Source organism: Pinus tabuliformis, chromosome Q, assembly GCF_031772625.1.
Source record: "Pinus tabuliformis cultivar Carrire ecotype Pingquan chromosome Q, CPIR1, whole genome shotgun sequence".
Taxonomy (NCBI): domain Eukaryota; kingdom Viridiplantae; phylum Streptophyta; class Pinopsida; order Pinales; family Pinaceae; genus Pinus; species Pinus tabuliformis.
In genome coordinates, this window is record NC_142296.1 from 1,344,972,640 (window position 1) to 1,344,987,717 (window position 15,078).

A 15,078-nucleotide genomic window follows, 5' to 3' on the forward strand; every position below is an offset into this window, starting at 1 on the left:
CCAACATTTGGCAACTTACAACCAACCCTCAACTAGGGCTTGGGAAGACTTCCACGTGTCATTTATGAGGGGTTTTACCCACTAGGGTATAAGAATGATTTAATGGAAAAGTAACTATGACAACTTTGACAAATTTTAGGACATTGTGATGTCTTCATAAAAATGTACATCAACCTTAATGTAAGACACCTATAGACATTTTCTATGTTAAGTTCACTCTTGTGCCTTCCTTGCATTCAAGGAAGAATTTTTGGACACATTATTTTTTACTTCGATAGATGTTCCTTCCTCTTATTTCCAAAGTAAAGATTGGAGTACCTACTCCTAGGACATAGAGCAAGAGGAAGTGATTCTCCTACCATAAAAGGTATGGTCATTCTAATTATGAGTACAAGATGCTCCAAGGTAATATTGTTGAGGTTGAAACCCATATCACTAAGCAATAACTACTCTTGAGACATAGATGTGTAGATCACTAGTTTAATCTTTACAACTTTACATTTAGTGTCAATGGTCATAGATTAAGAGAATAGTGATGAAGAACTCTTATTCACATAAAATTGATAGATCAAGGATCAGTTCACTTCCATAATTATAGACAATGTCAGCCTAAAGAATTAGGGATGCTAGTTGTTCATCACGAACCTAAAGTTGCCAATAATAGGACATCCTACATTGTATTATCTTTTGGATGCATCAAGGAGTTTAGACAACCTACCATTATAAATTAAAATTGCTCTATAACTTTTTCCATTGGTCCCTTTCATGACATGGTAGAATGTGATGTTATTTCTCCTTGTCATTCTAGCTTGACCCTTCGTAGGCAATACCATTCTTCAAGGTACGCACAATTGGATGAATACTAAATCACCTATAGATTGCACAATGATATTAAGAAATACAAATTCACCTCCACTTCTCCTATTGTTCCACTCATTTTATGCTACACCCACTATTTTTTTTTCCCCTGGAAAAATCCGTAAAGTTTTCATTAATATATGAAAAGATTACATATGTAGATGCTATAGCATATGCCATGATCGCTGTGGATCTGTACAAAAGTTACAAAAATTACATATATTCCTATCTGATATAAACATTTTGAGCTCTGTTTATCTATCAAAAGTTTTGTTTCTTGTCAGCAACCTTCAGTCTGTTCAATATTAGAAAGAGTAAAACTATGCATAAAGTTGTGTTCAGTGATGTTGATGCCGAGTCAAAAATATTAGGAGTGTGGTAGACCCGCTGTAGGATAACCCGGGTCTATATATGGCCTATGATAAAATTTCTGTTCTTGCTGATCCAAAAATTTTGTGATCTCCCATGTTCCACGTTCCATCAACGCGGCCTCCTTTGACAGCTTGTCAGCTGCCATATTATGCTCCCTGTAGATGTGAGCAACAGAGATATGGTTAAATGCCTCTTTGAGTTGCCGAACTTCATCAAATATGACTCTGAGTGTGTGCAAGTGGCATATTGAGATCTCATTGAACCAGTTAATGATAATCTGTGAGTCCCCAAAAATGTTAATACTAGTGCATTGATGACTAATAGCAAAGTGAAGGAGATGGCATAATGTGATTAGCTCCGCGAAATTGTTGGTGCCAGCCCCCAGACCCGCTTTGATATGATATGAGAGAGTTGTGGATTTGTGCAGAATGAATCCACCCCCGCAGCTTTGGGCATTTGCAGCACCATCGAAAAAAGCCCAGGGAGTACTCTGGTCAATGATGGGAGGGGGATTTGGTCGACGAGTCTTTGGGGGAGGCGGCTCAGGCAGTTCTCTATAAGCAGAAATGATGCTGGCTTCAATGAGCGGCCAGACAGGTGGCTTATCGTCAAAGATCACATGGTTCCTCACTTTCCATATGATCCAGTTAACAACTATAGGGAGATTTGCTTCTTTCTTTCCCTTGTGCCGATTACCCCAGTCAATCCAAGCACTGATAGCATCGGGCCCATTCCATTCTCCGGTATGATTGGTGTATGGTTTTATATTGCTCCAAACCTGCTGTACAGAATTGCAATTTAGAAATAGATGCACAGTAGATTCGGACTCAGCCTTGCAAAGTGCGCATCTGGTCGGACCATAATGAGATCATCGCATGAGAAAGTCACCTGTAGGTACCCTGTTCCGGAGGACACACCATGTAAATAATTTTGAGCGAGGGGAGGCCGAGAGTTTCCATATCTAATGCCACCATTTGTCAAGTACCTCAGGCTTCTTATGAATGATAAGATGCAGGTAACCTTCCTTCGGGGAGTACATTCCGCTGTCCGCCCGATACCAGATCAGTTCGTCTAGGCCCTCAGTGATCCTAATGTGAGATTTCGTCAATGCCGCACAGTAATCTTGCCAGATTGTGTGCCATCGCAGGGGAATATTTAATTGAAATGCAGACTGCCAGGCCTGGTGAAATATATCTGATCGATTCTGGTCTGCTATCTGCGCAATAGTCTTAGTGCCCTGAGAAGATAGGTAGTCCACCAAATCCTGTGGGAGCAGGTGTCTACCTCCACAACCGCTCCAGGGGTCAAGTCCAATTCGAGCCCTGTCTCCACTTTTGATTCTCCAAACTATGTTATCCCTGATGAGTGGAAGGGCATGGAGAAGAGCCTTCCAGATAGATGAGATTCCAACTTTGTTCCAGCTGGGTTGTCTGAGCCAATCCATGGTGTTTTGGGGCCAGATATATTTGTGATATACAATAGAAGTCCAAAGGCTATGTGTAGTCATCAGGGCCCATCCCATCTTGGCCGCCATAGCACATGCGAAGGTGGGTAGGTCCTTTAGCCCCCACCCACCCCATTTCTTTGGGAGGGCAATCGAATTCCATCCTACCCAGGCAAATGTGCGCTTTTCTTGTTTTCCAGCCCAAAGATATCTGTTGCAGAGCCTCTGTAGTTTAGATAAAATATTGCGGGGTATCCAGGCAAGCGCCATCCAAAATACTGGTGTAGCCTCCAGAACAGATTTGATCAATGTTAGTCTGCCTGCCCTGGACAGATAACGAAAGCTCCAGCATGTGATCCTTTTCTCAATCTTTGCAACCAGCCAAACCCAGTTCGCGATCTTTTGAGAGGTGGGTTTAAGCCAGTATCCCAGGTATTTGAGCCCTCTATCCAGGGGTTGGGTAGAGAAAGGAAAGGCTTGACAAGCAGCAAAAGATTCATTTACTGTGGTGCCAACCAGAGTGATGGAAGATTTTGCCTGATTTATCTCCATTCCTGTAGCATGTGCAAATAATTTTAAAATTCTGTTGAACGTGGAGGTATCTTGTATGCTGCCATCTAGCATAATAAGCACATCATCAACGAATAACAGATGGGTAAGATAACAATCCTCGGATATTTTGAGTCCCTTAATGGCTCCCTCCCTTTTTGCAGAGATAATCAGACGGCTCAGAGCTTCCATTACCATAATGAAGAGAAGAGGTGACAGAGGGCAGCCTTGTCGAAGACCTCTTTCGGAATGAAAGAAATGAGAGGCAGCCCCATTGATAAGGATGTTGAAGGTAGGGGAAGTAACACAAGCCATAATCCAGTTGATAAAGGGGAGGGGGAAACCCAGATGAATGAGGATCATTTTAATGTAGAGCCAACTTACACGATCAAAGGCCTTTGAGAGATCAATCTTGAGGAGAATACTTTTAAGCCGCTATGATTTTTGACAGAATGGGCCGAATCCTATTGGCGATGATTTTTGATATGATTTTGTAGAGGACATTACAGAGAGATATGGGCCTGAAATCATCAAAAGATGAAGGGGAATCAGCTTTAGGGATGAGGGCAATGAAGGTGGAATTTATAGCATGGTATATCTGACCTGTAGTTCGGCTTTCCTCCACTACCTTCAGAATGTCTTCCCCAATGATCTCAAAGAAAGCAGAATAAAATTCAATGGTCCATCCGTCAGGTCCAGGGCTCTTCTCCTTCTGAAACCATTTGATGGTATGTTCCAGCTCTTCCATTGTGACAGGGTCAGTGAGCGGGTCACCATCCTCCTCATTTACAAATCTAGGGAAATGTGAAGCCACCCTGATGATTTCCACCAGATTTGTGCCCGCTGGACTTTTGTATATGCCTCTAAAGTGAGAGGTACCTAAGTGTGAGAGCTTATTGAAGGTGTCCGCCAATCCTCCATCAGGTTGGGGGATATTCCATATAGTATTTGCCAACTTCCTTCCCTTTGCATAATTGTGGAAGAATCTAGAATTCTCATCCCCAGCTTTGAGCCAGATTGCCCTGCTTCGAAGTCTAAGTGATTCCTCCCTGAGCTTTAGAATGTGATTCTTTTGGTTTTCTAATTCGATGAATCGAGCCTTGTCCTCCATAGATCCGAATGCCAGATTCCTGTCATCCTGGAGAGCTTTGAGTTCTTCTTCCATTCTAATAAGATGTTCATCCTCTCTCTTCTTCTTCTCTTTTGCCCACTCTATAACAAGGTGCTTGAGTTCTGTCAAGTTTTTAACAAAACCCCTTGCCATCGATGCTTCCCGATTTATAGGGTGGGATTTCCAAAAGTCCGACACTAATTTAGTGAAGCTTTGGTCCTGAAGCCATAAGTGATTGAATTTGAATGGTGCTTTTGGCTTGGGTAGGGGTCCCATAATTTCCAATATGATAGGAGAGTGATCGGAGATCCCTCCTTGTCCTACCCATTGCTTGTATCTGTGGAGATGGTGGATCAGGGGTTCCTTCATCAGAAAACGATCAAGCCTACGGGCAAGTGCTGCAGGTCCAATCCTTCTATTTCTCCAAGTTGGGAGAACCTTCATCATAGGGATGTCAATAAAGTCTTTTTGCTCCAGGAGGGATTTCATGAAATCTGAGATGGGATCAATCTGTGCCCGAGTTCCCCAAGATTCTCTGTATCCCATTGAAAAATTTAGGTCACCTCCCAAGATAATGCGATCATGAGCCATCAGTCTTCTGCTGAGGAGCTGTCTCCAAAAGGTTTCCCTCTGCTGGCAAGGCCCGTATACATTGACAATGCGTAGGTGTTGCCCCAGCTCAGCGGAAAAGATATCAACTCCCATGAAACCTGGACCCCCCCAAGATGAGTCCAATCTGATGGTTTTTGGGTTGATGCCAATAGCCAAGCCCCCTGATCTGCCATTTGCATCCAAGGCAATGTAGATCCAACGAGACGAGATGTGGCTAAGAATGAGAGAGATGTTCTCGGCTGATCCCAGGGTTTCTTGCAGGAGGATGATATCAGGATTTTCGACCTCAAAAAGTCGTTTAATGGCAAGTTTTTTGGGGTAACTAGCCAAACCCCTGCAATTGAAAGAGAGACACTTCATGAGGGACCCCGCTTTGGGGGTTTTGTAGCTCTAAGGACCCCGTCGATGGTGGATTGTCGCCCAGAGGCAACTTCCGTGCCTGCTCGTTTGATGGCTTTGTTGAGATCTGATTTTTTGCCTCGAGTGGAGATGGATCCCATACCCGGAGCGATAATACCCAGTACAATCTGAGAATCGGAGTGTTCCACATGAGATGTCCGAGGGCGAAGGGAGTAGGGGTGGGGGGGGAAATTCCGGGGGATGAATCGGATGGAGGGGAGGGGGATCGGATCAATGAGGGCGAGACAGTGGAAGTAACCAGCGGAGGGGGAGGAGGGATAGGGCAATGCACCATAGAACATGTTACAGAGATTTGGGGCTCAGTTGATTGCACATAAGAGGAGGGGGTGCAAGGCGGAGATTTGCTATGCATCCTAGGACCAGCTACTGAGCTTAAAAATTCAATAGACTGATCAAAAGAGGTAGGAATAGAGATAGGATTAGTACCCGATGCCAGTGTTGCTGCCGCTGCCGCTCGAGCCCGAGTCATGGGAGGAGAGGGCACGTCCATCATGCTCTGCACCGGATCCACGCGATCTTTTGAAGGTTCAGCTTACTTCAGATCCGATTGGGGGGTGAGAGGAGAGTTCCTTCTGGATGGGATAGGCGAGACCTTTGGAGAGTTGTCCTGACTGTTATTCAGTGGGCATTCCTTGTATAGGTGTCCCACTTGATGGCATCGGTTGCAGCGGAAAGGGACGCCCTCATAATCCAGAATCTGGGAGCGCCTATACTTTCCCAATTTGAGAGTAATTTTCTCTTCCAATCCTTCTCTGGTGTCCAGATGCACCAGAATCCGCGCCATCGACTTCTTTCCAGAGTCCTTGTAGGATCGATCGTGATCCAGGTATGTGCCCAAGGCATTACCAATTTTGGTAAATGCTTCATCTCTCCAATATTGCAGTGGTAAACCAGGTAACCTAACCCATAGAGGCCCTGCAGCAATTTGTTCTCGCTCGGGATCAAAGAGCGGGGTCCAATGCTTCAATAGAACAGGAGCAGATTCTATATGCCAAAATTTCTCAAGGATAGCATCCGTGTGTCCCTCGAGTGCGAAGTGTAGGGAGAACCATCCCCTTTGCAGAACCTCGACTTCTGGCATCGGAGAGAACAAGCCTTCCCATATTTCCTTCACCCATCGTTTCAATCGCTCCACCGTGTATGTGCGCCCTCGCACATGACCCACCAACACCGTGCGAGCAATCATCAAGGTTTCTTCGAAATCCATCGGGCTGCCGAAATCGACCGTGATGTCTTTTGTGGTTGCCCTAACACACTTGGACTTCCGTTTCTTTGAGCGGGGAGCAGATGGGTGGTCGACCAGCGGATTTGTAACCTTATTCTGGGGAGGAGGGTTTGGTGGATTTACATTAGCTGAGGGGGTACTGAAGAAACCAGATGTTTTTACCCCAGAAATCGGATTAGGGATTTGTACAAACACGCCTTGATTCTCATGGGCTTTGGTCGAAACAGGCTGCTGGAGAGCGGAAGGGCCGACCTCAGTCGATTCAGGCTGCAGGGGAGAGATAGGGCCCAAAAGCAGAGAATCAGATGAAAGGGTGGAAAGAATGTGAGCAGTACCAGGGGAGAGTGGCGGAGCTTCCAAGCCGAAGTCAGATGATGAGGGAGCCGGTAGTGAAACTACCGGAAAAAAGTCCAGAGCTCGAGACCCATCCGCGGGAGGTGGAGCGAAACCCGGCGCAGATAGGCTAGGGTTTTGAAAAATCTGCTGTTCCTCCAACGGGTCCTCGGTGAAGTCCACGAGGTCCGTTATCCATTGACCCTCCTTGTCGGTAGATTCCAGTTCGTCTGTCGATTTCCGCGGCTGATCTGTCGTCATGTCGCTGTCCTGATTCCCAAACCGTTAACCAACTGCGATCCTGAGGCTGCGATCCTGAGGCTGCGTTCCTGCGGCTTAACCCAATCCTCGCCGAAACGCCGTTTGCGGCATCAGAGCCTCCCCACCCACTAACTAACTCCTTTTAATTCTTTATTATTGATTGTTATTCTTTGTCGCTACACCCACTATTTAACATGTCACTCTCAACAAATTGTTCCCATTTACCTCATTTTTGTAAACAAGTGGCCCATTGATTCATTAGTAGATATCATTAAAAGTTCAAGGTTTTTCCTCCTTTTTGCAACATATAGCATTCCATTGAGTTTCTCCTAAGTTCTCCCCTACCTAGTGTTTCTACATGTTGCACCTCACCTAAGGAGACTACAAAGATTAAGAAGTAGATCACATTCTCATCCGAGTTTCTTCCCTATCCAACCTTCTTTTCATATCACACCTCACCTGATGAGATTGCAATACCGAGAGGCAAATCACACAACTTGAGTAAGATGGAAAAACGAGGACTAGTACATCTCCATCCCCTTGTGACTTCACAAGGACCACTCGTTTTTTTGGACAACTCAATCTTCTTCATTATTTATCCTTTTGTTCACCTTCTCTATGATCATTAATCACTAAAATATCAACCAACTCAATTATCCCTTGATAAGAATTCATCTTGTTGACACAATTCTTACAGATGCAAATTATGTAGAGTTTTTAAAAACACATAAAGGTTACAAATAATTCATCTTCTCCATTTCTTAGCCTTGCATCCTTGTTGCCTTAATGACCATTCAACTCCTTCTATCCTCTTTAAAGTTAAAAGTTAATTAATTAATGGTCTAACATGAATACAATATTAAATTGTAACATTGCATTATGTGAGAGTTGTGTGTTATATACACTATTGAATAAAAATAAATAAAAAATCAAATGTTAGTTAATTGATGCTCAACATTACTATAATATTAAATTGTAACATTACATTATGTGAGAGTTGGGTGTTAAGACTCTAAAATTGTTTACTAATAAACTTTGTTAAAAAAATAATTTAAATATTATTAAAATATATATAGTTATATTTAAAATCAAAAGTTAGTTATGATGATTAAAGATAAATAGATATGTTATTAAAAAAAGTCAAAAGCTAACTATGGGGAGGCATGAATGAGATGATTTATCTTTCGCCTCGATGAAGAAAGAGAGTCTCAATTTGCCTAGCGCTTAGGAGTTGATTCAAATAATAAAGTGGTTTATCTTGCATTGTGGCAAGGTTTGGAAATGGCCATCTCTAGAGGTCTTTTACATCTAGTAGTTTTCAGAGATTCTAAGATTGTGATTCAACATGTTATCAAATGTCGAAAGAATGAGGACCAATTTCTTCCTCCAATATTGCATTGATTTAAGTCGTTGGTTGTTAAATTCGATCTAATCAGATTTTTTCACATTAGAGGAAACCTTAATGTGGTAGTTAACCCCTTAGCCAACTAATGAGTGAAGTTAAAACAAGTAGAAATAAGGTAAGATGATGAGATCATGGGAATATTTTAAACAAGGTTATACCATATTAATGCCAAGTCTAATCATTGTTATTATGATGTTGAGGTGCGTTAAGCTGAGGAAAAAGTGTCGGACTAAGGTTTTTATTCCCATCGTGTATAACTATGAATCACTCATAAATGGAAGGACGTAGTGGCTCTCGAAGAATATGGAGAGATGTGCCAAGTTGGACATTTGGGAAGGTGACGTAACCTTAAGAAGTACAGTGGACAGATGGAATAATTTAGACAAGATATATAGTGTAGATCATATGTGTGAGCTCTCATTCAGCAGGATTGAACTTTAGTGTGGCGATGTACATGCTGTTGATTTTCGCAAGATCACCTTGTTCTTCATTATGGCTCTTAAATGCTGCTTTGGTGAAAGATGTAGAATTTAATGTGGATTGGTGTGAAATTGATGCATAAAATGAAGTTATATCAGTGTTTATAGGAATTATGGGAGAGTTGGGTAGTTATGAATAGGAAATTTGGGCCAACATATGTCAAATTTTCCTTCGTCTCTGGTCTATTCTCAAAACAATGGAGCACATTTTTAGGGATGGCAAGGAATATTTTGGTTCAAATCTTGTCAGGATGGAAGGAGTACTTGAATTATAATCTCCTTGATATCACACCATACAAAGATGATCTTGGCTGAAGTTAGGGTGTAAAACGAGCTAATGAATTATGAGTTAGGTTTATTGGAGCTTAAATTGGATCATCTCTAGCTATAAATGAAGATTTTATAACTTCGAATGGATAACCCGAGGAGGGATGCAGACAAGGGTGTTAATGATGTGTTGCATCTAGCATAAGAGGTAGTAGAGAAGATTGAATTCGAAATTCAAGATGAAGATGACAATAGTGATGGTGCAGGAGCTCAAGAATTCACTCTAGAACAGGTCGTCGAGACAAAGAATGTTGCTCAGGAATCCCAGGTCTTGGAAGACATGTAGTTTTTCTTTCTTAGTGTTTTATTATATTATGCAGAGATGTGGTTTATCGTGGATTTTTTGGAGAACATATGGAACCCATCAGTTTAGTTTAGTTAAATGCAGTTTAGGGGATTGTAAAGATAGGGTAATTTTGGAATTTTGGATAGATGTATCAGATTATTTAAATTGTGTTGTAAAAGGCCTTGGCCTTCAAACCAGGTTTTTCCAATATAATGAATATATGTTTCCTTAAAAAATAAATCAAAACCTAATCAATTAATGGTTAAAACAAAGTTACCAACTTAATGAGAATTGTGACCTCAAAATGAGAACTCTAGCCCAAAATCAATTATTTTGCACCAAAAACATGAAAAATCGCTCTGGAAATCAAAAGTGTTGATGTTTTTTTTTTCTCGGTAAAGCTATACTATTCTATTATATTATGTACAGGAAAACATTACAATCAGAAAGTCAGGTTGCCCAAGGCCGACTGTGGCTCTTTGGGTTAGCAGTTCGCAACTCAGTATTAGCCCTCGCAGGGGCAGCATTACCAAACATAACCTCTTCCATCCCGTGACATAACACAAAACTGTAATCAGACCAAACAAAAACATCCCACGCAGGGGCTTCGGAACAAAAACAAAGATTTTTCCCTCGCAGGGGCGACAGAGGACCTATGACAGCACAATTACGAGTCCTGCTAGCAGAACTATGGCAGACATAAACATATATATGAACTAGAGAGACCCAGACAGAAACATTTGGTCTATACCAGACGCAGACAGAGACGTATGACTTATACCAGACCTGAGCAAAAGAGGAGGATGACGGAGCGTGCCGCTGGATTCTATTCCTCTGGCTTCTCCTCGAGAATTCTATACCACCCGTGGCCTTCAGGGAAGCCTTCCCACTCTTCCGCTGCGGCCTTCTTGGAGGTCGACGCCTCCTTCTCCTGAGGTTGGATGGGAGTCTGCTCAGGTACTCCCTCTGGCTCTTCCTCAACAATTTTCGGTTGCTCATCTGGGAGCGCCTCCTTGCTGCCCGAACCGCCTTCATCTTCCTGAGAGTCCTCAATGAACAAGACCGAGATGTGTGCATTGATGCGGGTATTATCCCTCGAGCTGCCGAGGGTGAAAATGGCAGTTCCAAACGCTGGAAGAGGAGGCGGTCCAGCATTGGGACTGCCCGTGTCCATAAATTGACTTGCCTGTATGGGAGTGGCCCCTGCCCTTCTGTGGCAGTAACAACAGCAGCAGTGGTGGTGGGATTCCGCAGCGGGGTGGCGCGAAGAACCTCCACGAGCGGAGCCTCGTCGACTGAGCAACCTTTGCCTTGGTCTGACCATATTTGCAGTGATGCTGGTGGCGTGAAGCAGAGCGTCAGTTGAAGGTTTACCCTGCTTGAGTCGCCCCCCCACGTAATTGAGACCTCTCCCAACAGATCTGGGACGAAGCTTAGTAGCACATAAACAGCAACCAACAGGGAATTCGAGCTCGAGATGTCCCTTGGCTTCTTGAAAGCTGGCTGTGACAGCAGGAGCTGTAGCCTGAAGGAGAAGATTGCCCACAAGAACTTGCACTGCGTGATCCTTACTTTGCGAATAGACCTGCAACAATCCTTCACCCATCTTAAACCTCTCAACATTCTCTCGATATCTGCCCTCCATAACTGCGCTCTGCGACCACAACAATTCACCTTATGTTGCATTGAATGCCCTGAGCTCGCGTCTCTGTTCTTCATTCCTCGGCGGCAGGAGGCGATGAATTCCTTAGTTGATCACGAGGCGGCACATGCTTGGCATGTGGCCTCTCACTGCCAGACGTACTAACACCCGCATCCTGGGATCCTGCATCTCTTTGGATGAGGCTTTCACAATCCTGGGCCTGGAGATTGTTTGGAATGATATCCATGTTTCCTGATAGGAGGGTCTGTTCATTTTCTACCCCAATGTTGGCCAGGAGGTCAGCTATCTTGTTGCCTTCTCTTTTTGTGTGATGAAAGGAGATGGCTCTATTATTGCGCAGATCATGAGCAATGTTATTTAGCCTCGCTTCTAGTCTCCAGCTAGATGCAACTTTCCTGGCTTGAGAGCCGTTCTGTATGCGCGTTGCCATGTTGATGAGGATCTGGGAATCGCCTTCTACAATCAAGGGTTGAAGGTTGAGGTTCCCGGCTAGCAAGAGACCTTGCCAGAGTCCCTCTAGCTCTGCGGAGTTGTTGGTGTCCCACCCTATATTTCCAAAGTATATCTGCAGAGGAGTGCCTTCATGGTTCCTCAAAATACCTCCAAATCCAGCTGCTCCAGGATTGCCTTTGGAAGCCCCATCAAAGTTGAGTTTGTATGAGTTAATAGGAGGGGCGTTCCAGCGGCTGTTGTCCTTGATGCTGCTATTAGATGGGTGATGCTTGGAAACTTCTTGTGGCAGTTGCAATTGCCAATTGTCGAGAATGTTTTTCTCATTATCTGTAGAAGGGAGATCCTCTTTTGTCCATGATCGAAGCAACATCGTTTCCTTGAGATTCCCATGTAGCCTGTTCCAGATTTCTTCAATAGGAGAGCGCTTGTTTTTGAATATGCGTTTGTTTCTTTCCTTCCAAATGTTCCATAGGACAGTTCCCGGGATGATGTTCCATAGGTGGTTGAGGATCTCACAGTTATAGGGGTTCTTTGGCCATTGTCTGATGGAATTGATGATGTCGTTATCCCCTTTACATCTTTTTTGGCATCTAAAACTCACCTTTTCCCATAACTGGTTGGCTAGAGAGCAGGTATCCAAGAGGTGTTGAAGAGTTTCTTCGTTTTGATAACAGTTGTGACACATAGAGGGGCCATGAAAGTTTCGTCTCCTTAGTTTATCCCATGTGAGAATTCTTTTATGTCCTACCAACCAGAGGAAGTAGGAGATTTTGGGCCAAGATCCGAGACCCCATATTTTACTCCATAGTGGATCCGGCGGAGTGGGGAAATTGCAGACTAACTTGTAAGCTTCGGAGGTGGTGTAGGTCCCTTTGGGTAGATATCCCCATCTGAGGATATCATTGCCTTCATCATGCCTTATGCTTCTTTTCCTTAACTCTTTCTCAAATTCTGCTGCCTCCTGTATATTTGTATTGATGAGTATTTGGTTACTCTGTCTCCATTTTCTGAATCCATGCTCCATCTCCTGCATCCAAAATTGTTGGACTTTAACCTGCTGCTGTTCCTGCATGTCTGGTATCAGAGATGGATGAAGAACACTAGTGAGCTTGGGCATTTGGTTCCAGGCATCTGTCCAGAATCTAGCCGTGCGACCATTCCTAATTTCCCAGAAGCTGTGCTGTTGAATGAGCTGATAGTGCTGTTTGGCCGCATTCCAGATTAGCGACCCCTTTTCGGTGGGAATAAATCTGATGAGCTCTTCTTGAGGTCTGTTATTGGCATATTTGGCTGTCCAGATTTTTACCCACGGCTTTTCTGGATTAGTTATCCATTGCCACCAAATCTTAGCGTTCATAATGGAGTTGCTATACTCTGGGTCCCTTAGCCCGATGCCACCCTTGTCTTTGGGCATGCATACAGTAGTCCATTTAACCACTGCCCACTTGCGATTAGTTGCCGAGCTGCCCCAAAGAAAGTCGCGCTGTAGGTTCCTTATTCTTTTTAGGACCCACTTTGGTGCAGCTAGGATAGAAAAAAGGTAGAGAGGCATGGCCTGTAGGACAGACTTGATAAGCACCACCCGACTGGCTAGATTTAGAGATCGGTAAGTCCATAGGTTGAGACGGGAATCAAGCTTCTCTAGAAGAGAGCGCCATGCGGGATGCTTTATGGCTGAGGCAGTGAGGGGAGCTCCTAGATATTTAGAGGGGAGGGTAGCAGAGGGGAAGCCAAGAATGCGAGAGACAACAGATTTGACCGAAGGAGGTGTGTGGAAGAAGAAAATCTGCGACTTGGAGCAGTTGACATGGGTGCCAGAGGCTTCAGAGAAGTCGTTGAGAAGGGTTTTTAAGCGAGAGGCTTCCTGGACAGAGGGGTAGCCAAAAAGCATGGTGTCATCAACAAATTGCTGATGAGAGGTAGCAGGGGTGTTGTGAACAGAAATGCCTTTAAGCTGCTGAGAATGGAGGGCGTGTTTGATGTGTCTACCAAGACCCTCAGCCATAAGAACAAAGAGGAAGGGGGATAGGGGGTCCCCTTGTCTGATACCTCGAGAGGGTTTGAATGGGCGGGAGGGGATGCCGTTCACAAGGATGGAAAAATGAGTGGATGTGATAAGGCTCATGATCCAGCGTATCCACATGGAGCAAAATCCAAAAGCTTTTAACATATGTTGAATATAAGTCCAACTGAGCTTATCGAACGCTTTAGAGAGATCCAGTTTGAGCAACATACCTGCTTGTTTAGAATGCTTGAGAGAGTGAATAATCTCGTGCGTGAGGAGAATGCCATCCATTATCTGTCTTCCTTCCACGTACCCCGACTGTTCCGGTGAGATGAGCAGAGGTAATAGGGGTTTTAACCTGTTTGCAATAACTTTAGATATGACTTTGTAGATGACGTTACAAAGAGCTATTGGCCTGAATTTGTCAGGGGTAATAGAATTCTCCTCTTTAGGGATGAGAGTGATGAAGGTGGAGTTGAGGGAGGGGAGAAGCCAGCGCAGGGCCCTTGATTCCTCTACAATCTGCCAAACCTCCAACTTAATCATTTCCCAGAAAGCGTGAAAGAACGTGGTAGTGAATCCATCTGGGCCAGGGGCCTTTCCTTCTTTGAGCTGGGACATTGCCTCGTCCACTTCCTGGGGAAGAATAGGGCGCATGAGAAGCTCATTGTGTTCCTCCGTGATGAGTTTTGGCACATTGCTGATTATCTTTCCAATAGCCTGTTGCCGATCTTCTACCTGTTCATGGTGGACATGTTGGAAATGATTGAGGAGTACCTCCTCGATTTCCTCATGCTTCTCTACTTTTGCCCCTTCTTGATTCTGGATGAAGGGTATATTATTATGCATCCTTCTCTGCACCGTAGTTCTGTGGAAGAATTTGGTGTTGCGCTCCCCCTCCTTCAGCCATCTTACCCTTGACTTTTGCCTCCAGTAGATTTCCTCCTGCTTTCTCCTTTCTTCGAGCTGACTGTGAATGAGCCGTTCCTGTTCCAGGGTTGCCTCCGTATGCCCTTCTGTGATTATCTTTTGTTGGAGATCCACCAGTTCCTGATTTAACTCTTGTTGCGCCTTAAATATATTTCCAAAGGTCTCCCTATTCCATCTTTTTAGGTGACTTTTTAGAAATCTTAGCTTCTGTTGGAACTGATACATTTTTGCTCCTTCTGGGGGGACGAAAGATGCCCAAGTGGTCTTGACAAAGTCCTTGAATTCAGGGTGCGAAAGCCAAAACCCCTCAAAGCGGAAGGGTCTTTTTGTCAAATCACCTGGTCT

General features: G+C 44.1%; 1 protein-coding gene across 1 annotated transcript; it reads right to left on the minus strand.

The window, feature by feature from the left end:
* Nucleotides 1–1,225: 1,225 nt before the first annotated feature.
* Nucleotides 1,226–3,538, minus strand: LOC149224848 (uncharacterized). The gene is made up of 2 exons (XM_089388292.1): nucleotides 2,216–3,538; nucleotides 1,226–2,008 (listed from the first exon to the last, which is right to left on the minus strand). Exons 1-2 carry the CDS (start codon nucleotides 3,536–3,538, stop codon nucleotides 1,226–1,228), a joined length of 2,106 nt encoding a protein of 701 aa, XP_089244418.1.
* Between the last annotated feature and the right edge of the window lie 11,540 nt (nucleotides 3,539–15,078).